The 25,835-nt window shown below is 38.1% G+C and overlaps 1 protein-coding gene across 1 annotated transcript in view; it reads right to left on the bottom strand.

The window, feature by feature from the left end:
• CMYA5 (cardiomyopathy associated 5) overlaps positions 1-25,835 on the bottom strand; it is a 146,153-nt gene that overhangs the window by 21,052 nt on the left and 99,266 nt on the right. The window contains exons 8-9 of the mRNA XM_066273653.1: positions 25,105-25,251; positions 23,103-23,250 (exon numbers count right to left, since the gene is read on the bottom strand). Coding sequence (XP_066129750.1) covers positions 23,103-23,250; positions 25,105-25,251 — 295 coding nt within the window. The remainder of the gene's footprint in view (positions 1-23,102; positions 23,251-25,104; positions 25,252-25,835) is intronic.

The raw sequence follows: 25,835 nt of genomic DNA, 5'->3' as shown, positions 1-25,835 counted from the left end.
ACAAAATGGGTATAGAAGGAAAATATCTCAACATGATAAAGGCCATATATGATAAACCATCAGCCAACATCCTATTAAACGGCATAAAACTGAGGACTTTCTACCTTAAATCAGGAACAAGACAGGGTTGTCCACTCTCTCCACTCTTATTCAACGTGGTGCTAGAAGTTCTGGCCAGAGCAATCAGACAAGACAAAGAAATAAAAGGCATCCATATCGGAAAAGAAGAAGTAAAGCTATCACTTTTTGCTGATGATATGATCCTATACATCGAAAACCCGAAGGACTCCACAAAAAGATTATTAGAAACAATAAACCAATACAGTAAGGTCGCAGGATACAAAATTAACATACAAAAGTCCATAGCCTTTCTATATGCCAACAATGAAATATTAGAAAACGAACTCAAAAAAATAATCCCCTTCACGATTGCAACAAAAAAAATAAAATACCTAGGAATAAACATAACAAAGAACGTAAAGGACCTATATAATGAAAATTACAAAGCATTGTTAAGGGAAATCGAAAAAGATACAATGAGATGGAAAAATATTCCTTGTTCTTGGATAGGAAGAATAAATATAATCAAAATGGCCATATTACCCAAAGCAATATACAAATTTAATGCAATTCCCATCAAAATCCCTATGAGATTTTTTAAAGAAATGGAACAAAAAATCATCAGATTTATATGGAACTATAAAAAACCCCGAATAGCCAAAACAATCCTAAGGAAAAAGAATGAAGCTGGGGGCATTACAATACCTGACTTTAAACTATATTATAGGGCCACGATAATCAAAACAGCATGGTATTGGCAGAAAAATAGACACTCAGACCAATGGAACAGAATAGAAAGCCCAGAAATAAAACCACATATATATGGTCAAATAATCTTTGATAAAGGGGCCAACAACACACAATGGAGAAAAGAAAGCCTCTTCAACGAATGGTGTTGGGAAAACTGGAAAGCCACATGCAAAAGAATGAAGCTCGACTACAGCCTGTCCCCGTGTACTAAAATTAATTCAAAATGGATCAAAGACCTAAATATAAGACCTGAAACAATAAAGTACATAGAAGAAGACATAGGTACTAAAATCATGGACCTGGGTTTTAAAGAACATTTTATGAACTTGACTCCAATGGCAAGAGAAGTGAAGGCAAAAATTGATGAATGGGACTACATCAGAATTAAAAGTTTTTGCTCAGCAAGAGAAACTGATATCAAAATAAACAGACAGCCAACTATATAGGAACTGATATTTTCAAACGACAGCTCAGATAAGGGCCTAATATCCAAAATTTACAAAGAACTCATAAAACTCAACAACAAACAAACAAACAATCCAATAAAAAAATGGGAAGAGGACATGAACAGACACTTCTCCCAGGAAGAGATACAAATGGCCAACAGATATATGAAAAGATGCTCAGCTTCATTAGTTATTAGAGAAATGCAAATCAAAACTACAATGAGATACCACCTCACTCCTGTTAGATTAGCTATTATCAACAAGACGGGTTAATAGCAAATGTTGGAGAGGCTGTGGAGAAAAAGGAACCCTCATTCGCTGTTGGTGGGACTGTAAAGTAGTACAACCATTATGGAGGAAAGTATGGTGGTTCCTCAAAAAACTGCAAATAGAACTACCTTATGACCCAGCAATCCCTCTACTGGGTATATACCCCAAAACCTCAGAAACATTGATACGTGAAGACACATGTAGCCCCATGTTCATTGCAGCACTGTTCACAGTGGCCAAGAAATGGAAACAACCAAAAAGCCCTTCAATAGAAGACTGGATAAAGAAGATGTGGCACATATACACTATGGAATACTACTCAGCCATAAGAAATGATGACATCAGATCATTTACAGCAAAATGGTGGGATCTTGATAACATTATAAGGAGTGAAATAAGCAAATCAGAAAAAAACAAGAACTACATGATTCCATACATTGGTGGAACATAAAAATGAGACTAAGAGACATGGACAAGAGTGTGGTGGTTACCAAGGGTGGGGGGGAGGGAGGACATGGGAGGGAGGGAGGGAGAGAGTTAAGGGGAGGGGGAGGGGCACAGAGAACTAGATAGAGGGTGACGGAGGACAATCTGACTTTGGGCAAGGGGTTTGCAACATAATTTGATGACAAAATAACCTAGACATGTTTTCTTTGAATATATGTACCCTGATTTATTAATGTCATCCCATTACCATTAATAAAAATTTATTTTAAAAAAATGGCTATAGGGAACTCACAAGTGTCAATAATTACACTAAATGTAAACGGATTAAACTCACCAATAAAAAGGCACAGAATAGCAGAATGGATTAAAAAAATCCAACTGTATACTGCCTACAAGAAACTCATCTAAGCAACAGGGATAAAAACAAATTCAAAGTAAAAGGATAGAAAACAATACTCTAAGCAAATAACATCCAAAAAAAAGCAGGCGTAGCAATACTCATATCTGATAATGCTGACTACAAGACAGAAAAAGTACTCAGAGACAAAAATGGCCATTTCATAATGAGTAAGGGGACACTGATTCAAGAACACATAACAATTCTTAATATATATGCACCAAACCAAAGAGCACCAAAATATATAACACAGCTACTTATTGACCTTAAAACAAAAACTGACAAAAATACAATCATACTTGGAGACCTCAATACACTGCCGATGGCTCTAGATCAGTCATCCAAATAGAGAATCAACAAAGATATAGTGGCCCTAATCAAAACACTAGAGCACCTGGATATGATAGACATCTACAGGACATTTCATCCCAAAGTGACTGAGTATACATTTTTCTCCAGTGTACATGGATCATTCTCAAGAATTGACCATATGTTGGGCCACAAAAACAACATCAGCAAATTCAGAAAAATCAAAGTTGTACCAAGCATATTTTCTGATCATAAAGCCTTGAAACTAGAATTCAACTGCAAAAAAGAGGAAAAAAATCCCACAAAAATGTGGAAACTAAACAACATACTTTTAAAAAATAATGGGTCAAAGAAGAAATAAGTGCAGAGATCAAAAGATATATACAGACTAATGAAAATGACAATACGACATATCAGAATCTATGGGATGCAGCAAAAGCAGTGATAAGAGGGAAGTTCATATCACTTCAGGCATATATGAACAAACAAGAGAGAGCCCAAGTGATCCACTTAACTTCATAACTTAAGGAAATGGAAAAAGAAGAACAAAGACAACCCAAAACCAGCTAAAGAAAGGAGATAATAAAAATCAGAGCAGAAATAAATGAAATAGAGAACAGAAAAACTATACAAAAAATTAATAGAATAAGGAGCTGGTTCTTTGAAAAGATCAACAAAATTGACAAACCCTGGGCAAGATTTACCAAGGAAAAAAGAGAAAGAACTCATATAAACAAAATCCAAAATGAAAGAGGAGAAATCAACATGGACATCGTAGATATACAAAGAATTATTGTAGAATACTACGAAAAACTTTATGCTACTAAATTCAACAACCTAGAAGAAATGGATAAATTCCTAGAACAATGCAACCTTCCTAGACTGAGTCAAGAAGAAGCAGAAAGCTTAAACAGACCTATTAGTAGAGAAGAAATAGAAAAAACCATTAAAAATCTCCCCAAAAATAAAAGTCCAGGCCCAGACAGCTATACCAGTGAATTTTATCAAACATTCAAAGAAGACTTGGTTCCTATTCTACTGAAAATCTTCCAAAAAATTGAAGAAGAAGCAATACTTCCAAACACATTGTATGAGGCCAACATAACCCTCATACCAAAACCAGGCAAGGATGGTACAAAAAAAGAAAACTACAGACCAATATCTCTAATGAATACAGACACTAAAATACCAAATAAAATACTGGCAAATCGAATACAAAAACATATTAAAAAAAATACATCATGATCAAGTGGGATTCTTCCTAGAATCTCAAGGATGGTTCAACATACGTAAAACGGTTAACATAATACACCATATCAACAAAACAAAGAACAAAAAACACATGATCTTATCAATAGACGCAGAAAAGGCTTTCAATAAAATACAAGACAATTTTATGTTTAAGACTCTCAACAAAATGGGTATAGAAGGAAAATATCTCAACATGATAAAGGCCATATATGATAAACCATCAGCTAACATCATATTAAATGGCACAAAACTGAAGGCTTTCCCCCTAAATCAGGAACAAGACAGGTTGTCCACTCTCTCCACTCTTATTTAATGTGGTACTAGAGGTTCTAGCCAGAGCAATCAGACAAGACAAAGAAATAAAAGGCATCCATATTGGAAAAGAAGAAGTAAAGGTATCACTTTTTGCAGATGATATGATCCTATACATCGAAAACCCCAAAGAATCCACAAAAAGACTACTAGAAACAATAAGCCAATACAATAAGGTCACAGGATACAAAATTAACATAAGGAAGTCCTTAGCCTTTCTATATGCCAACAATGAAACATTTGAGAACGAACTCAAAAGAATAATCCCCTTCACCATTGCAACAACAACAAAAAATACCTAGGAATAAACAGAACAAAGAATGTAAAGGACCTATATAATGAAAACTATAAACCATTGTTAAAGGAAATCGAAAAAGATATAATGAGATGGAAGAATATTCCTTGTTCTTGGTTAGGAAAAATAAATACAATCAAGATGGCCATATTACCCAAAGCAATATACAAATTTAATGCAATTCCCATCAAAATTTCAATGACATTTTTTAAAAGAAATGGAACAAAAAATCATCAGATTTATATGGAACTATAAAAAACCCCAAATAGCCAAAATAATCCTAAAGAAAAAGAATGAAGCTGGGGGCATTACAATACCTGACTTAAAACTATATTATAGGGCCACAACAATCAAAACAGCATGGTATGGAAAAATCCAGAGATGACTTCAGAGTAATGGCACAGTAGGAAATGATATCAATAAATCTCCCCCAAAACTCAACAAGATCTTCAACCAGAAACAGAAAAACCAATCCTTGGAGCCTCCAGATGTTTCACAATACACCCGAAGGTATGGTTGAGCGAAAAATTGGCTAAATATATAATCAAACCCCAAATGAAATAGGGAGTAAGAAATGCTCCACCTTCCTCCCTAACCTAAATAGGGCTGCTTTCACTGAGAACTGAGAATATAGAAACTAAGGCGGGCAAAGGGGGTGAATAGATCCAGGCTGCAGCACAAATGGCCGAACCAGGCTGTGGCATGGAGATCCAAGCCAAGGAAAAACTGTGCCTGTGGCAACCCAGGCAATACGAGCTAACACTAGTGCCAAACCCACACAAAGAAAGACAAGTGGGGCAGCCATATTCCCTGATCTCCTGGTCGGCGCGCGCAGATAGTGGCTGAGAGATTCCTTCGAAAGCCCCGATAGTGGGCGCTCGTGTTACCCCACAGAGAGGCAGAGTCAGGGGCCTTTGTGTGGATGAAAAGTGGAATATTGGGCCACCCCAGCGCCCTGAAAAAGCCACGCACGCGGAGGGAGTGAGAGCCAATTCCAATGCTGCAAATTTTCCGTGCGGGCGGGGGTTTCACTCAGAGGGTGAGAGAAGGCCTGATATCCTGGTCTGCGTGCACAGAGAGGGAGCAAGAGTTTCCTCCAAGCACCCTGGGATTGGGCACCCACCCATGTTACTGGACAGAGTGACAGAGCCAGAGGTCTTTGAGTGGGTGGAAGCCCTGCCTGATTATGCTAGCAGCTCTGACTGACTGAGACTTACCCAGAGCCCTGTGCTGAGTGGGAATAGAGTGGGGAGTTGACAGCTCTTTGAGTCTATTAATATCCAGGAAGAGGCAGCAGCAACCCCATAGCTGGATTATCAGGCTACTAATTGAGGAAGGAAAGACTAGGAGAGAGGCTCCAGGAACACAGACTCTCTCACTGTCGGAGCCTACAAATGCTAATGAGTCTCCACTGCCAACAAGACTGAAGCCCAACACATGACATCGCCATAGAGACTTATCAACTGCAAACCTCTACCTGAGCGTGCCAAAGGGGCAGAACCCAGGGTACAGAGTCACCGACCAGGAAGAGGGAGAGAAAAGAAAAAGCAAGAAGATAACCTCTCAAAATCAAGAATAATCTTCAGACTTTATTACCTATCCCATTTTATTATATTTGTTTATTTGTTTCCCTTATCTTCATTATTGATTTCTTTTCCTCCTCCAATTTGGCCAATTAACTCTCTACCAGTCTTGCTCTCTCCTCTCCTTGAACTACACTATCCATAAGTGCTACATCTCCCATTATCTTTTCTTTTCTCTTCCTTTATCTCTATGAGGGTTGCACTCCAAAAACATTAACTCTCTCTCTCTCTCCTCTTTTTTCTTTTTTCTTCTTTTAGTGGTTCCCTCTTTTTTTCTCTCTCTTTCTTTTCTCCCTCTATATTAGTTTCTTCCTTTCTCCTTTATGTCTCCTCTCATTCAATCCTCAATAACGAACAAATTATTTAACTGGGACTTAAACTTATGTTTGTGGCATTTTGGGGATTTTTACTTCACCTTTTTAACTCACTAGCAGTGCTCCCATCCCTGGCTCTCCATTTTATCTAGTTCATGTTCCATTAAATACAATAGTAAATTTTTAATTTGTCCCCCCATTTTCCTGTTTCCCTCTTATTCCTCTCATCTTATCTCTTAGTCAACCAACACCTAAAAGTAAATCATTTTATTCTTGAACCAAATTTTTCCTTATTTGCCTTTTGTGGGTCCATACCCTTCTTTTCTTTTTTTTTTTTTTTTTTTTTTTTTTTTGCCCCTTTATAACCTCTCCCCAACTCAGGCCCTCCATTACAGGTATTGTTTGTTCTATTTACTACAATATAATTCAGAGTTCACCACAAGATTTTCTCAAGAAAAAGGGGAGAGGAGAGGAGAGGAAAAAAGGAGGGGGGAGGAATAATTTCATTTTTTTAATTTTTATTTTATTTATTTTATTTTTCTTTATTTCTTTATTAATTTTTCTTTAAAAAAAACCTTTTGATTATTTTAAACTTCTTATTCTTTGTTAAATCTCATTAATACTATCAACAAAACCACCCTCAGATGCCATTAAGGAAGAGAAAATCGAATATCATAGATACAAAAGAAAGAGAGGTAACACAGATTGATGAGGAAAATTCTATGGAGAAAAATTTAATATATTGGAAACCTTGAAGTTAAACAAAAGAGAATTTAAAATAGAAATCCTAAAAATACTCAGAGATATGAAAGAAAACACAGGCAATTTAAGGAGCTCAGAAAACAACTCAATGAACACAAAAAATATATTTCCAAGGAAATTGAAACTATAAAAACAAATCAAACAGAGATGAAAAACTCAATTCATGAGCTGAAAAACGACATAACAAGCTTAGCTAATAGAACAGGCCAGATAGAAGGTAGGATTAGTGACTTAGAAAACAAGCAACTTGAGGCACAACAGAGAGAAGAAGAAAGAGACTCAAAATTTAAAAAAATGAGATAGCCCTACAGGAATTATCTGACTCCATCAAAAAGAATAACATAAGAATAATAAATATATCAGAGGGAGAAGAGAGAGAAAATGGAATAAAAAACATACTCAAACAAATAATAGATGAGAACTTCCCAAGCCTGTGGAAAGAACTAAAGCCTCAAATTCAAGAAGCAAACAGAACTCCGAGTTTTCTTAACTCCAACAAACCTACTCCAAGGCACATCATGATGAAACTGGCACAAACCAACAGCAAAGAAAAAATTCTCAAGGCAGCCAGAAAAAAGAAGAATACAATATATAAAGGAAAGCTCATTAGATTATCATCTGATTACTCAACAGAAACTTTACAAGCTAGAAGAGAGTGGACCCCAATATTTAAAGTCCTGAAAGAGAGGAACTTTCAGCCACGAATACTATACCCATCAAAACTATCCTTCAAATATGAAGGAGAAATAAAAACATTCTCAGATAAAGAAAAGATGAGGGAATTTATTATCAGAAAACCCCCACTCCAGGAATTACTAAAGGGGGTTCTCCAATCAGATACAAAGAACAAAAAACCCCACAAAACTACAAGTAAAAGCTCCAAGAAGAACACAATAAAACCAAATTTAAACTGTGACAACAACAAAAAAAAAGAAGGGGGGAGAGGATGGAGATTACAGTAGGAAAGGACAATAGAGTGCAAAAGTACTCACAGAATAGTGCACTACAATGAACAGGGTAGGAACCCTTTTCATTACTTAATAGTAACCACCATTGAAAAAACCACCACAGAAGCACATGAGACAAAAAAGATAGCAACAGAGGAAAGATGTATGGAATACAACCAATTAAAAACAAAAGGTAGAAAAACGAAAGAGAAGGATCAAACAAGACACAAAACTAACAGAAAGCAAGATATAAAGTGGCAATAGGGAACTCACAAGTGTCAATAATTACACTAAATGTAAACGGATTAAACTCACCAATAAAAAGGCACAGAGTAGCAGAATGGATTAAAAAAGAAAATCCAACTGTATACTGCCTACAAGAAACTCATCTAAGTAACAAGGATAAAAACAAATTCAAAGTGAAAGGCTGGAAAACAATACTCCAAGCAAATAACATCCAAAAACACAGGTGTAGCAATACCCATATTTGATAATGCTGACTACAAGACAGCAAAAGTATTCAGAGACAAAAATGGCCATTTCATAATGAGTAAGGGGACACTGAATCAAGAACACATAACAATTCTTAATATATATGCACCAAACCAAGGAGCACCAAAATATATAACACAGCTACTTATTGACCTTAAAACAAAAACTGACAAAAATACAATCATACTTGGAGACCTCAATACACTGCCGATGGCTCTAGATCGGTCATCCAAACAGAGAATCAACAAAGATATAGTGGCCCTAATCAAAACACTAGAGCACCTGGATATGATAGACATCTACAGGACATTTCATCCCAAAGTGACTGAGTATACATTTTTCTCCAGTGTACATGGATCATTCTCAAGAATTGACCATATGTTGGGCCACAAAAACAACATCAGCAAATTCAGAAAAATCAAAGTTGTACCAAGCATATTTTCTAATCATAAAACCTTGAAACTAGAATTCAACTGCAAAAAAGAGGAAAAAAATCCCACAAAAATGTGGAAACTAAACAACATACTTTTAAAAAATGAATGGGTCAAAGAAGAAATAAGTGCAGAGATCAAAAGATATATACAGACTAATGAAAATGACAATACGACATATCAGAATCTATGGGATGCAGCAAAAGCAGTGATAAGAGGGAAGTTCATATCACTTCAGGCATATATGAACAAAGAAGAGACAGCCCAAGTGAACCACTTAACTTCACACCTTAAGGAACTAGAAAAAGAAGAACAAAGACAACCCAAAACCAGTCGAAGAAAGGAGATAATAAAAATCAGAGAAGAAATAAATGAAATAGAGAACAGAAAAACTATAGAAAAAATTAATAGAACAAGGAGCTGGTTCTTTGAAAAGATCAACAAAATTGACAAACCCTTGGCAAGACTTACCAAGGAAAACAGAGAAAGAACTCATATAAACAAAATCCAAAATGAAAGAGGAGAAATCAACACGGACACCATAAATATACAAAGAATTATTGTAGATTACTATGAAAAACTTTATGCCATTAAATTCAACAACCTAGAAGAAATGGATAAATTCCTAGAACAATGCAACCTTCCTAGACTGAGTCAAGAAGAATCAGAAAGTCTAAACAGACCTATTAGTAGAGAAGAAATAGAAAAAACCATTAAAAACCTCCCCAAAAATTAAAGTCCAGGCCCAGACGGCTATGCCAGTGAATTTTATCAAACATTCAAAGACTTGATTCCTATTTTACTGAAAGTCTTCCAAAAAATTGAAGAAGCAATACTTCCAAACACATTGTATGAGGCCAACATAACCCTCATACCAAAACCAGGCAAGGATGGTACAAAAAAAGAAAACTACAGACCAATATCTCTAATGAATACAGACGCTAAAATACTAAACAAAATACTAGCAAATCGAATACAACAACATATTAAAAAAATAATACATCATGATCAAGTGGGATTCATCCCAGAATCTCAAGGATGGTTCAACATACGTAAAATGGTTAACGTAATACACCATATCAACAAAACAAAGAACAAAAACCACATGATCTTATCAATAGACGCAGAAAAGGCTTTCAATAAAATACAACACAATTTTATGTTTAAGACTCTCAACAAAATGGGTATAGAAGGAAAATATCTCAACATGATAAAGGTCATATATGATAAAACATCAGCTAAGTCAGCTAACATCATATTAAATGGCACAAAACTGAAGACTTTCTCCCTTAAAGCAGGAACAAGACAGGGTTGTCCACTCTCTCCACTTTTATTTAATGTGGTACTAGAGGTTCTAGCCAGAGTAATCAGACAAGACAAAGAAATAAAAGGCATCCATATCGGAAAAGAAGAAGTAAAGGTATCACTTTTTGCAGATGATATGATCGTATACATTGAAAACCCCAAAGAATCCACAAAAAGACTACTAGAAACAATAAGCCAATACAGTAAGGTTGCAGGATACAAAAGTAACATAAAGAAGTCCATAGCCCTTCTATATGCCAACAATGAAACATTTGAGAACGAACTCAAAAGAATAATCCCCTTCACCATTGCAACAAAAAAAATAAAATACTTAGGAATAAACATAACAAAGAATGTAAAGGACTTATATAATGAAAACTATAAACCATTGTTAAGGGAAATCAAAAAAGATATAATGAGATGGAAGAATATTCCTTGTTCTTGGTTAGGAAAAATAAATGTAATCAAGATGGCCATATTACCCAAAGCAATATACAAATTTAATGCCATTGCCATCAAAATTCCTATGACATTTTTTAAGGAAATGGAGCAAAAAATCATCAGATTTATATGGAACTATAAAAAACCCCGAATAGCCAAGGCAATCCTAAAGAAAAAGAATGAAGCTGGGGGCATTACAATACCTGACTTCAAACTATATTATAGGGCCACGAGAATCAAAACAGCATGGTATTGGCAAAAAACAGACACTCAGACCAATGGAACAGAATAGAAAACCCAGAAATAAAACCACATATATATAGTCAAATAATTTTTGATAAAGGGGCCAACAATACACAATGGAGAAAAGAAAGCCTCTTCAACAAATGGTGCTGGGAAAACTGGAAAGCCACATGCAAAAGAATGAAACTGGACTACGTTTTTTCCCCCTGTACTGAAATTAACTCAAAATGGATCAAAGATCTAAACATAAGACCTGAAACAATAAAGTACATAGAAAAAGACATAGGTACTCAACTCATGGACCTGGGTTTTAAAGAGCATTTTATGAATTTGACTCCAAAGGCAAGAGAAGTGAAGGCAAAAATTAATAAATGGGACTACATCAAACTAAGAAGTTTTTGCTCAGGAAGAGAAACTGATAACATAATAAACAGACAGCCAACTAAATGGGAAATGATATTTTCAAACAACTGCTCAGATAAGGGCCCAATATCCAAAATATACAAAGAACTCATAAAACTCAACAACAAACAAAGAATCCAATAAAAAAGGGGGAAGAGGACATGAACAGATCCTTCTCCCAGGAAGAAATACAAATGGCCAGCAGATATATGAAAAGATGCTCATCTTCTTTAGTTATTAGAGGAATGCAAATCAAAACTGCAATTACATACCACCTCACACCTGTTAGATTAGCTATTATTAACAAGACAGGTAATAGCAAATGTTGGTGAGGCTGTGGAGAAAAAGGAACCCTCATTCACTGTTGGTGGGAATGTAAAGTAGTACAACCATTATGGAAGAAAGTATGGTGGTTCCTCAAAAAACTGAAAATAGAACTACCTTATCACCCAGCAATCCCTCTACTGGGTGTATACCCCAAAAACTCAGAAACATTGATACGTAAAAGACACATGCAGCCCCATGTTTACTGCAGCATTGTTCACAGTGGCCAGGACATGGAAACAACCAAAAAGCCCATCAATAGATGACTGGATAAAGAAGATGTGGCACATATACACTATGGAATACTACTCAGCCATAAGAAATGATGATATCAAGGCCCTGGCCGGTTGGCTCAGTGGTAGAGCGTCGGCCTGGCGTGCGGAAGTCCCAGGTTCGACTCCCGGCCAGGGCACACAGGAGAAGCGCCCATCTGCTTCTCCACCCCTCCCCCTCTCCTTCCTCTCTGTCTCTCTCTTCCCCTCCCGCAGCGAGGCTCCATTGGAGCAAAGATGGCCCAGGCGCTGGGGATGGCTCCTTGGCCTCTGCCCCAGGCGCTAGAGTGGCCCCGGATGGGCAGAGCATCACCCCCTGGTGGGCAGAGCATCGCCCCCTGATGGGCATGCCAGGTGGATCCTGGTCGGGCGCATGCGGGAGTCTGTCTGACTGTCTCTCCCCATTTCCAGCTTCAGAAAAAAAAAAAAAAAAACAAAAAAAGAAATGATGATATCGGATCATTTACAGCAAAATAGCGGGATCTTGATAACATTATACGAAGTGAAATAAGTAAATCAGAAAAAATCAGGAACTGCATTATTCCATACGTAGGTGGGACATAAAAGTGAGATTAAGAGACATTGATAAGAGTGTGGTGGTTACGGGGGGAGGGGGGAGAGGGAGAGAGAAAGGGGAGGGGGAGGGGCACAAAGAAAACTAGATAGAAGGTGACAGAGGACAATCTGACTTTGGATGATGGGTATGCAACATAATTGAACGACAAGATAACCTGGACATGTTTTCTTTGAATATATGTATCCTGATTTATTGATCTCACCCCATTAAAAAAATAAAATTATAAAAATATATATATATTATATGTCAAGTATACGTGTATTAAAAATGGAGTAGAGGCAAATATAATAAAAATGCTTAAGATTTATATGAAAAACAATTTTAAAGATGTTACTGAGGCGAAACACACAAACATCTTGAATAAAGGGAAGGCATATCAGTTCTCAGATAGGAAAGTACAACATCAAAATTTCAATTCTCCCTAAGTTAACCCATCAATTTAACATAATCTTTAAATACCAAATTTTCAGGGGCAGGGAGGTCCCAGATTTAAAATCACAATATGATTCTAAAGAATATATTTAAAAATCAACTAGGAAATAGGGAAAAAAAAGTCATAAAAGGGCAACTTAACCCTGTAGGAATTCTAAATTATAAAATTATAATAATGAAAACAGTAGAGTACTGGGGCATAAATAGATTGATGAAACAGGTTATAATGGTCGGGAACAGAGCCAGTAGAAAGTATATAATAAGGGAAGCATTTCACATCAGAAGGGGAATAATGGGTTCTCCTGCTGGGACAGCTGGCTAGCCCTACCAGAAAAATAAAATAACGTTGGATTCCCTATTTTATACTTTCTGCTAAAATAAATTCCAGATTATAAAAACTAAGTTTTTAAAAACAGGATAATTAGATACTACAAAAAAACATAAGGAGATATGAGGATTTAAAAATGTTTTAAATGTTTAAGTTTTTAGTTTAGAAAATTAAAAGCTATTTTAAAAAGAAATGTATAAATTCAACTAAATTAGACCCTGTCTGGTTGGCTCAGAGGTAGAGTGCCAGCCTGGTGTGTGGAAAATTCAGGTTTGATTCCCAGCCAGGGCACACAGAAGAAGCTTCTCTACCCTCCCTCCTCTCCTTTCTCTATATCTCTGTCTTCCCCTCTTGAAGCCAAGGCTCCATTGGAGCAAAGTTGGTCCAGGCACTGAGGATGGCTCCATGGCCTCTGCCTCAGGCGCTAGAATGGCTTCACTTGCAATGAGCAATGCCCCAGATGGGCAGAGCATCACCCCCTAGTGGTGGGCATGCTGGGCAAATCCCGGTCAGGCGCATGCGGGAGTTCTGTCTCTCTGCCTCCCCATTTTTCACCTCAGAAAAATAAAAATAATTTAAAAATCAACTAAATTAGCATTACAAAATATTCATGGGAAAGTATTTGCAACTGATATCATAGATGAGAGCTAATGTTCTTTAAAAAGCAAAGTGCCTTTCCAAATCAAAAAGAAAAAAATACTACAATTCAAGAGGATAAAATGTGTAAAGAATTTGAACATTTGCCTGACCTGTGGTGGCACAGTGGATAAAGCATCGACCTGGAAATGCTGAGGTTGCTGGTTCGAAACCTGGGCTTGCCTGGTCAAGGCACATATGGGAGTTGATGCTTCCAGCTCCTCCTCCCTTCTCTCTCTCTGTCTCTCCTCTCTCTCTCTCTCTCTCTGTCTCACCCTCTCCTCTCTAAAAAATGAATAAATAAAAAATTAAAAAAAAAGAATTTGAACATTCATCAAAAGGAAGTACATAGCTCCAAAACATATGAAAAAATGTTCAACCTATTAATAGATACACACAGTTAAAGTATAAGAAGAATTTATTTTCTGCCTACCAAATAGTCAATGACCAAAAGTTTGATCACACCCCCTGCAGACCGGGGTATGAAGTGCCAAGCACTCTTATGTGCTGCTTAGCTAGACTACCCACACCAGCAGACTCCATGGAGACAGTTTGATAATAACTATCAAAATTCAAGTTGTACACAACTTTTTTAAAACCAATTTTTATGTATGGATTTTAGTGAGAGAGGAAGGAAGAGAGAGAGAAAGAGAAAGGAACATCAATCTGTTCCTGTCTGGGCCCTGACCAGGGATAGAACTGGAAACTCCTGCGCTTTAGAATGCTGCTCTAACCAAGTGAACTATCCAGCCAGGGTAAATGTAATAGCTTTTACCCAGTCATTCTACTTCTAGGAATTGCTACTGAAGACATACTTAGACAAATGTGAAATGATAATATGCACAAGGTTTTTTCTGCAGCATTGTTTGTGATAGGAAGAGAATAAAAACAACAAGAATACCTCCTTACTGGTAAAGTAAGTTTAATAATATTCTTAAAATAGAATAGAATGAAATTGTTTTCAAAATGAGGTCATTCTATAGGTACTGACATGGGACACAAACCAAAAACTATTTTTAAACAAGAAAAGCAAGGTGTTAGAAATATCTAGTATGTTGAAAAAATATTGATACTTGTATGTGCACAGACTATCTGAAAGGATGAGTAAGAGTCAGGTACTAGCAATTGTCTCTGGCAAGGAGCACTGAGTAGGTGAAGTATAGGTAGAAGGGGACTTAATTTTCACTGCATTCCCTTTTGTATCTTTTAAATTTGTACCTCATCTATCCAAAATTAATTAAATAATTTATTTTTTAGAACGATATTATAAGCTCAGGAGTTCAGGAGTTAACTATGTTAGCAGAATACACATTAATTTGAACTTGGTAAAGTAGTTTCTCTAAATTTTGATAGTTCCACAATTCGTGTGGAATGGAAGGAAGGGATGTGAATGTGCTTATTTAAGGCAACCTGAGGGGCTCATCACATGAGGAGTGGCTGTTGTTGCACTGCCATGTCTAACACCTGGATCTCAGCATATTTTTCCCGGAGGAAGGGGGCAGCCTGTGTACAAACAATATGGAAGGATCCAGGGCTGTGACTCCTGGAAGCAGCTTAGGAGAGTGCAGTCAAAGCAGTACACAACAGATGGCCAAGTAAAAATTGTTTTTAAAAAACACAGTGGGCTCTTACTGGCATTCCTGTTGGCAGCACCAACATTCAGCCAGTTGGTCAACACCATTTAATGTGAATTGTGAACAGAGCACACTGCTGGGCCCTATGAGACCTACCAGGAACGAAGTGTTTCCCAGACCTGCCTGGGCACACTAGACCTTCTGAAGCAAGATCTCTTAAGAGAGGCCTGTGAATCTAAAGTTTAAAAAGCTTTCCAATTGATTTTTACAATCAGCTTGGTTTGCAAAACATAATCTTAAGAAGTGCAAGGTGAGAAGGGATGAGAGGGAGAAACAGAAGAAAAATCCATGAGAACATAAAGCAACATCAAATACGAAAACACTAACTAAATAATTCTAGCTGTTGAAAGCCATTTATAAAACCTTAAGTAACTGTAAATATGGAACTTTTAGCTTATGAAAAATTTTGGTTAAATCAAGATTAGGAAGAAAATTCTTTATATATTGATTCTCATTCTTTTTAATTTTGTAAAATAAAAATATTTAAACAGGACTGTTTTTCTTCTGATAAATGAGATTATTATGAAATAGTATAAACATCAATATTTGTTCATATTAGTGTAGAAACATAGCATGAGGTCTGAATGCTGCTGACCATGGGATTCAAGCTTTCCCGTAATTAGAGTTCTTGCAAAATCAAGTGAGCCAGCAGCTGGGCTCCAGCAGAAGGATCCTGGATTTTTGTTTTCTCTATAGTTACCCTCCAAAGCCCCAATGGCCCATTTATATTTTAGACAGAGAATCCCAGGAGCCTTGTAGCATTCATTCCTCTGGAACCTCTCCTCTCCCCTTTACCACTCCAAGGCCACATATATGACAGTTACTGGAGCTACCCTAGAACTACCTGCACAGATCGGTGACTTAACATTATGCTTTCAGATCCCATTTAAAAAAATGGTTACATAGGGAATGTTTTTCCATCTTTTGTAAAACTGCTCTTAAAGACAATCCCTATTATCTTGTTCAATAGCCCTTATATAAAGATCTGCATGAAAAATTCATCTTAGAGCTGACTGTCAAGAAATATAATTGTCTCTCTTAGTGAAATGTTGTACTTGCTTTTTGAAAAGAGATGAATTATGTAATCCCTTTCTTTCTTCCTCTTGCTTCGCCCCACACACACCTCCTGTTTCCATCTTGGCTGCCAGGAAGTACAGATTTAAATTTTATGTTCCATTGAGGTACTGTTCTTAACCTGCACTTCTGATACACTCTCCTCACCCCTGCATTATCCAGCTCTTGTTCTTACAGGTTTGTTTGTAAGGGTTCTATGTCTGTGTCCTTTATGCAAATACTTTTGGAAATTGACAGAACATAAGTTAGAAGTAAAGGAACAGGTTGGGTTTCCAATGACTGGAGTTTTACTATATACAACTAGGAGGTACACAGGATTTTAAATGATCATGTTAAATCCGAATCATTTGGAAAGAAAGACTTAGGAAAAGCTGAATGCCAAAAACAATGGGGATGGAGAGGGAATCATCTTCTGATTACTCACTTTCCCAAGGGCTCCTTGCAGAGGGATGTTACAACCTGGGTCAGGAAACCAACACTATATAAAGATTAGCCATGAGCTCATAATCACTTAATGAAGTTTGGCCCCATCATGTCAGTGACCCTCCTGTCACCCTGTGAAGCAACTCCTTTATCCAATGGTTACAGAGGTCAAATCACCATTGGTTACTCAGCTTAGTTAAAAGTTAAAACAAAACAAAACAAAGAAATGCTGGGATTTTTACCTCGTTCGGGCACTAAATTTATTAGAAAACTCATCCTTATTTGTTGTTATTATACAGATGGAGCAGCAAGTGGCCCCAGCTGGAACACCCTACAGTGACAGACAATTCTGCTCCTGCTCCACTACAGGTGGCCTCCAAAGCTAGAAGTGGGAGGAGTGTGAGCTCACAGGCCTAGCACCCAGAGTCCAACACCCCTTCCCCTCAAGGGTCTCCCCACAACAGCCTTGGTCAGGGTTGAGAGCAAGAAGTTCACTGCCAACTACTTTTGTGGCATACTGACTCTCAGATTTGCCATTCAATGCACAGCTTCTCCATGCAGCCCACACAGCTAACCCTGTACTATATTTCTCTCAGTTTTCCTCCACCCACAGCTCTGCTGACTTCTTTCCACACAGGAGAGACAGAACAGCTGAGGAAACAGCCAAGCAGTGGAAAATTTCTTAAAGTGTGTTGAGCCCACCCAGCCTGAGGAGAGCATTCAAAGAAAAACAGGAAAGGGTGAGTAGGAGCTCCCTCAGCCTCCGCAACACAAGCCAGGGATTGTCACTCCCGCCTACCCCACATCCCAACAGGGGCCATCTGCTGGGATGAGCCGCTGGTGCCCACACACAAAAATATGCAAATGTGTTTTCTGTGAGGGTTATGGAATGAGGCGATGGCTCAGCTATTTCAGAGACTGCGTCATGGAACTTGGGGGCACAATAGGCTTATTCCATCCACGCACCCATCATAAGACTTGAACCAGCACCTTTGGTCTTAAATTGGAATATCCTAGAGGACATCGTACTGTGAGAACAAATGCAGATCTGAAGATGAATGTTTCTGTATGTTTGTGTGTGTGTGCGTGTGTGTGTGTGCGTGCACAAGTGTCTTTTCATATTACTCATCCTTCTAATTTCCTTTTTACTTCTCTTTCTATTCCAGAACAGAGCTTTTAAGGCTGTCTTTTTAGGGTTTGGGCATGAGAAAGAGATATGAAGTCATTTAGCTCTTAGTTCTCTCTAGCTCTCTCTCTGCTAGAAATTCCAGCCAGTTAGATGACTTAGAGTTGGCAGAACAAAAGATTGGCTAATCCCATCATTCATTACTCATTCATTTATTAAACAGATGTTTGTTGAATATCTACACAGACAATGTCCCAGTCCTCACCTAGTCAAACTGAGTCGCATCAAAAGGAAGTAATCTTTGATCCCCTTACTTTTCTGCAGTTGCCTCTGGATTAATCTTCAGATCTGGTTTAACATAGGGCTTTTGCATAGAAACTAGAACCTAGGTAAGGGCTATATAACCCATGAATAAACAAGATTACAAGTGCCCTTCACTATCAATGACCCATGAAAAGATTTCCAGCCTACAAATTAAACTAGTCCTGTTTCCTAGTTAAGTATCTAAGCACTAAAATTAACTCATTCACCATTTTTCTTTGTTGGCATAATTTTTTCCTTATTTTTAAAAAAGACTTTAGTTATTGATTTTAGAGAGAGGAGAAGGAGAGAGAGGGAGGGAAAGGCTGGGAGGGAGGAGCGAGAAGCTTCACTACATAGTTGCTTCTTATATATGCCTTGACCAGGCAAGCCTAGGGTTTTGAAACAGTGACCTCAGGGCTCCAAGTCATTTGGAAACTTCAGTGGCTTTACCCACTGTACCCCCACAGACCAGGCTTTCCCCCTATTTTGAATAAGAGATTATTTTCAAAACTGGCCTAACTTTCCTTGTTGGCATCAGAATTATGTGTGCAATGCTAATTGATATTTACCTATTCAAGTAACACATATTAATTGAGTAGCTATAACATGCTAGTCACTATCCCAGGAACTGAGGTGGCAATAATGATCCCTTCACAGAGCCAACAAGTGAGTGGGATCAGATAACCATGGGCTTGCTGTTTCTTCCAAGACACAAAATAACTTTAATTATGCACTACTGAGCAGAAAACCAAAGTGAAGAACAGGGTTCTAATAGAAAGGAAAAGTAGGGATTGTTTGCTTTTGTTGACTTGTGGTGATCAAGTTTTAAGGTTCTTTATTTATCAATTCTACCGTCTGACTAGGTGTTTATGGCTGACATCTTAGAGACTGAGGAATATTATAGTTAACGTTTTATAGAGTGTTGAGCCATCACACACTGTAAGGAATGTTTTAAAGTGGTTGTAAGAACCAGATGGTCAAAAGACCAAAGACACATGGCTGTCCCAGAAGAGCAGAATTTTCCTTCCCTCCATAACTCTTAAATTGGAGAACCAAAAAATATACAGAAAAGTTCTGTAGCCCTGGGCCTCCTGGATTAAGGATGAATTATTTCAGTTTGTGGATGCCTACCTGGGGTATAAGGCATGGAGGCCTCTTAATCAATGAAGGATGACTCTATGTGGTACATCAGCAAAAGACTTAGTAAATGAGCAGTGCAGTGATTTCTGGCCAACAAAATTTTACTTGCTTCAAAAAATTATCTATTGTCAGACCAGCAGGCATGCAGAGTCATCCCTGGGCTGTTGATTGGACATACCATTCCCCCTTCTGGCACTGACAGGTCTTTTAGCATCTATTTGGAAAACAGCTCCATATTCAACACAGCTCCAAACTATCAACAAGGCTCTACATGTGGTATTTACCTTCATTTCTAAACCTGCTGGACTATATCTATTCAATAATAAAGGATGTTTGTATTGTTCCATAACTACTATAAACTTCTGCTTATCCAGCCTCTCAGATACTCTCCTTTAATGAGAAAAATAAAAACAAACCCATTGGCAAAGTCTCAAATAGAATAAATTAATGACAAATCTTATGCTTTAATAACCTGAACTTTTGTCTTAATGAAACTGGTGGGTGGTCATTGCTCCCCTATAAATGGAACCTGTCATTTCTTTCTTTGGCTTTGATAGAAAAACTTGTTTGGATTGCATTATTCATCATTAATACCAAATGAGTTTTGTTTTTGATTTGAGGACCCCAGAATGATTAGAGAAAGGAAAAACACTAATCAAAGGGGGTTTGAATGGTACTGCATTCTCTCTTTACATCTATGTTTTTCATGTGACAAAGGAAACTAAGGATACACAATAGCTGCCAGTCATGAGGCTGTTGAGGTATGCTAATTTGGTCTGCATAAGCATACAACTTTTAGAACTAATGAAAAGAATAAGACAGGTCTAAGTTTGAATGATGACTCCAAACTCTCACTGCATCATTTAACAACTTGGCCAAATCATTTAACCTTCCTGAGTCTTAATGAACATAAATCATTTCCTTCTGCCTAGGATTGTTGAGAGGGTTAAATGAGATTTAGCAAGTTCCTGGCATGCTGAAGGCCCCAGTGGATGCTGCTTCCCTGCCCACTTCCTTTCCCTTCTTCCTGTAGGCACATTTATGAGATGGCATCACAGTGCCCTCAGTGACATAGCTACTGGGTCTCAGAGTTTCCAGAGTTCTGCCAATTTAAGAATCCAGCTGTGCTGATGTTATTTATGCAAATGTTATCTAGGGACTGATGCCATAACAAGGATGAGTCATTTCAGAACATTCCTCAGAGAAAACTGGATTTTCCTCACTTATGGTAGAGAATGGTGGGAGAGATGGCCCCGATACTCAAGCACTACTGACATTATGTTCTCATAGCATCAAAAGTTTTTTTGTAGAAAGGTCCAGGACTCTCCTAAGTCACATTAAATATTAAAGGTTAGCAGCTTAGAGTTTGAAATCTAACAAAGCAGGATTTGAATAACAATTGCCACTTACTACCTCAGTAGCCTCTCAAAGCATCTGTTTTTCTGTCAGTTCTTCTGAAGGTTAAATAAGGCAACATACATAAATCATCTAGGATATCAACTTGGCACATAGTAAATGCTCAATAAAAGTCAGTTATACTCTTTCTGTGTGTCTCTGTCTCTATCTCCCCCAGTCTCTCTCTTCCTTTTCACTCTCCAGCCTCCTCCTTCTTCCCATCTCTGTCTGAGCCTGTGTTCAGTTCTCAGCTATTTGCTTCCAGCATTCAGCTAGAATAGAGAAAACTTACTCTATTCTCACTTCTGCTGAAATATCTGCATCCCACCCATACACACCCCACTCAACATGAATTCATCCTCTGATCATTATTTTGTGAAGCCAATCTTCACACACTTGAAAGAAACTATAATTATCTCTCAGTTGTATAAAAACTCACATCATAACTAAATAAATAGTTGTTGATTGGTCATGAAAAGAAGAGCTTAATAAAATATTTTATTGAAAGCTATCTAATTTTATACTATTATTTCTAAATTCCACACCTACAATAGTTTAACTCAGCAAATTTTCTTTTTTAAAAAAAGCTGCGGCCTGACCTGTGGTGGCGCAGTGGATAAAGCGTCGACCTGGAAATGCTGAGGTCGCCGGTTCGAAACCCTGGGCTTGCCTGGTCAAGGCACATATGGGAGTTGATGCTTCCAGCTCCTCCCCCCGTCTCTCTCTCCTCTCTCTCTCTCTCTCTCTCTGTCTCTCTCTCCTTCTCTCTCTCCTCTCTAAAATGAATAAATAAAATTTGAAAAAATTAAAAAAATTTAAAAAAAAAAAGCTGAAAATGACTCTATCAAAATATATTAATAATAATGATCTGAATATTCATCATGGAATATGAAGTTGTTCTAGTGCCATGGAGTGGAGGTCAGGAAAACACAGGTTCAGTAAATGAATTAACATTTACCAAATGCCCATTGGATGCACAGGCCTTTATTGATAAATTTAGCTTCATAATTTGAGTGAGAAAGCTTAACATTTTTTTTCCTGCAAAAATCTCCAGATTATTCATGTCCTTGGAGAGGCAATCTATGTGATTATATATATATATAATTACCTCCTTTAACATTAGCAACATATTACAGAGACATTAAAATTTACATTTTACATTTTTATATTATAAATACATATTTACATTGTATATAAGCTCACCATTAGTTTCCTGAGTTAGTTGGTACATGTTCTGGTAAAACTAAAATAATTATACTAAAGTTAACATAAAATATGCATCAATCCTGGCCCTGGCCGGTTGGCTCAGTGGTAGAGCGCCAGCCTGGTGTGCAGGAGTCCCGGTTTGATTCCTGGTCAGGGCACACAGGAGAAGCGCCCATCTGCCTCTCCACCCCTCCCCCTCTCCTTCCTCTCTATCTCTCTCTTCCCCTCCCGCAGCCAAGGCTCCATTGGAGCAAAGTTGGCCCAGGCACTGAGGATGGCTCTGTGGCCTCTGCCTCAGATGCTAGAATGGCTCTGGCTGCAACAGAGCGACGCCCCAGATGGGCAGAGCATCGCCCCCTGGTGGGCATGCCGGGTGGATCCCGGTCGGGCGCATGTGGGAGTCTGTCTGACTGCCTCCCCGTTTCCAACTTCAGAAAAATTCAAAAATATATATATATGCATCAATCCTGTCTGATGACTCAAGTTAAACATATTACAAAGTATGTTCTCTTATTAAAATTCATGTAATTTTTCTTATAAGGAAGTTATTATTCTTCATTGTAGTATGTGTTTTATTACAAACTTGAAGTTCACTGATGAACAATGACGAAGTTGAAAATCAAGTCAATTTAATTAGCTTAATGGGATTTTACGAAGCTTTTCTCCCTCTGTGACCATAAGCTCAGAAGTTAGCTCTGGCCCCTGAGTTGGGTTCCTGGAAACCCAGGTTCTCTCCGTGGGGTAGTGGGGTCTCCCCATAGAGAAGAATCCTTACCTGAGGCCGTCACCCTCTAGAGAGTGCTGTCTGCAATACTCTAGAGTATAAGTCTCTGTGACCTCAGGGTTGGCAGGCCGCCATCGGATGGTGGCCATGTTCCAACACACTGTGCAGTCCTCAACATGGATCACAGGGGTGGAGGGTGCTGTAGAGAGAGAATCAAGTCAATTGTGGAGCAATCGATGCCAGCTCTGTGTCTTTGAAGCCTAGGAGGAATGCTTGGTTATGATTTTATTTTAATTTTTAATTAAAAAACACATTCTGGGTTGAAAACCCCCAAAATATAAAATTTTATATAGTGAAATATCTTCCTCCCATCCTTGCTTTCCAAGTTGCCCAGTTTTCACCCATCTCAAAACAGCTTCCAATATTAGCTTCCTATAAATCTTACCTGCATTTCTTTATAATTATACAAGCAAATAAAAATAGTTTTGTCCCCTTCCTATATACAAAAGTTGCCATAATCTTGCCTTCAATAGGTGCTCAATAAATACTTGTTTCAAAAGGCAAGAAGAGGCTGACCAGATGGTGGTGCAGTGGATAGAGCGTCAGACTGGGATGCTGAGGACCCAGGTTTGAGACCCCGAGGTCACCAGCTTGAGTGCCGGCTCATCTGGTTTGAGCAAAGCTCACCAGCTTGGACTCAAGGTCGCTGGCTTGAGCAAGGGGTTACTTGGTTGTATGTAGCCCCCCCTCCCCGGTCAAGGCACATATGGAGAAAGCAATCAATGAACAACTAAGGTGTCACAACAAAAAACTGATGATTGGCCCTGGCCGGTTGGCTCAGCGGTAGAGCGTTGGCCTGGAGTGAGGGGTTTCCGGGTTCGATTCCCGGCCAGGGCACATAGGAGAAGCACCCATTTGCTTCTCCACCCCCACCCCCTCCTTCCTCTCTGTCTCTCTCTTCCCCTCCCGCAGCCAAGGTTCCATTGGAGCAAAGATGGCCCAGGCGCTGGGGATGGCTCCTTGGCTTCTGCCCCAGGCGCTCGAGTGGCTCTGGTCGCAGCAGAGTGACGCCCCGGAGGGGCAGCGCATGGCCCCCTGGTGGGCAGAGCTTCGCCCCTGGTGGACGTGCCGGGTGGATCCCGGTCGGGCGCATGCGGGAGTCTGTCTGGCTGTCTCTCCCCATTTCCAGCTTCAGAAAAAGAAAAAAAAGAAAAAAAAAACTGATGATTGATGCTTCTCATCTCTCTTCGTTCCTGTCTGTCTGTCCCTATCTATCCCTCTCTCTGACTCTCTATTTGTCTCTGTAAAAAAAAAAAAAAAAGGGCAAGAAGAAATTATAAAACTGTAGGAAGTCATTTAATCCCCTGAGGTAGTTACAATTATCTTTAAGGCAATTCAAACTTGGTTTATGCTATACCAGCTTCAGCCCCTTGTGAAAAGACTCCCTCATGAGAATGTATTCTTAGCTAATACCATTGCTAAAAAACCTTTTGGGGTCTCCTAGCATCCACATGATAGATAAAGCCTAAGCTTCTTACCTTAGCAAACATGAACTCTGTACACACTAACTAGTCTTTTTTACCTCATGCCTTTCCTCTTTGTTCTGAAGTCAAGAAGATAATAAATACCAAATTTATTTTTGTGTCCTGCACACTCCACGCTCTTTCTTACCTGAATGCTCCTGTTCATAGAATTTCTTCAAATGGGATCCATTCTGTTAACACTTTACTTCCTTAAAATTTATCCAGGCATCAGTTCTAGGAAGCCTTTTCTGATTCTGCCCATAACCCAGGCTATTTCTGATAGCCCTCTGGAACATTCTCGTAATTATCTGTGTATAACTGGATCATCTAATTCTTTAGAATCATGTTTTGTATCTGTCCCACTTGATTATGAGCTTCTTGAGAACAAGAACTCAGCCTTATTCATTGTTGTATACCCAGCATTACTCAACACCCAGCATACAATAGGTGCTTACTAAATGATTATGGGTTGATCTTAATAGTCTGTGAAAAACTGAGTGCTTCCTAACACCGCCTTAACATCTCCTTACCTGTTCTAAAAATTACCCTTTCGCTAGGCAGGCTACATCCAGTGAAGTTCACAGCCATTACCCATACTTGATAGAATCGGTCAGGTTCCAAATCTTCAAAAATGCAGTAGCTTTCTTTTACTGTAACTCTGTATTCTTCTACCAAATCTAGCATAAAACACAATCATAAGCTTTAGGGTGTCTTTCAAAGTTAGTTAAAAGTTAAAGTTATTGGGAAAATTATCTATGACTTTTTTCAGTTAAAAACCCAAACCACTAAGTTTACAGATATGTGATAGCTATCACCTTAGAATACATAAGAAAGCAGTAACATTCTGAAAAGGGATCTTTAGAATGACATAGTATTACTTGTGGATATCTGTCAAAAAATTATAGCATATTAGTAAGATTCTGAGCTTCATATGCTACAATTAAAGTAACATTTCAACAGCAAATATTAAAATTGCAGAGTTTATGTTAGTTTAAATCTCAGTAATCCTTTCTCAAGGTAATTCCTGAGAAGCAATGCCAATATATTAGGAGTATGTTATAAAATAGGACAACCTCATTTTTCCTAAACTTATGATGATATAAAGCATTTTTACAGACCAGTAAATCATTTTGGTAACTCAGTATGATCTTTAAGTTTCAAATCCTAGTTCCTTCTCATGAATTCCAGAATTCTTTCAACTGAGTATTTCCACAATTTATGTAAATGCTTAAATAACTCTGATAGGTCATAAACTATTCTA

This window comes from Saccopteryx bilineata, chromosome 4, assembly GCF_036850765.1.
Source record: "Saccopteryx bilineata isolate mSacBil1 chromosome 4, mSacBil1_pri_phased_curated, whole genome shotgun sequence".
In the NCBI taxonomy this organism is placed as follows: Eukaryota; Metazoa; Chordata; class Mammalia; order Chiroptera; family Emballonuridae; genus Saccopteryx; species Saccopteryx bilineata.
The sequence above is the reverse complement of the archived record's forward strand: the minus strand, read 5'-3'. Positions and strand labels throughout refer to the sequence as shown.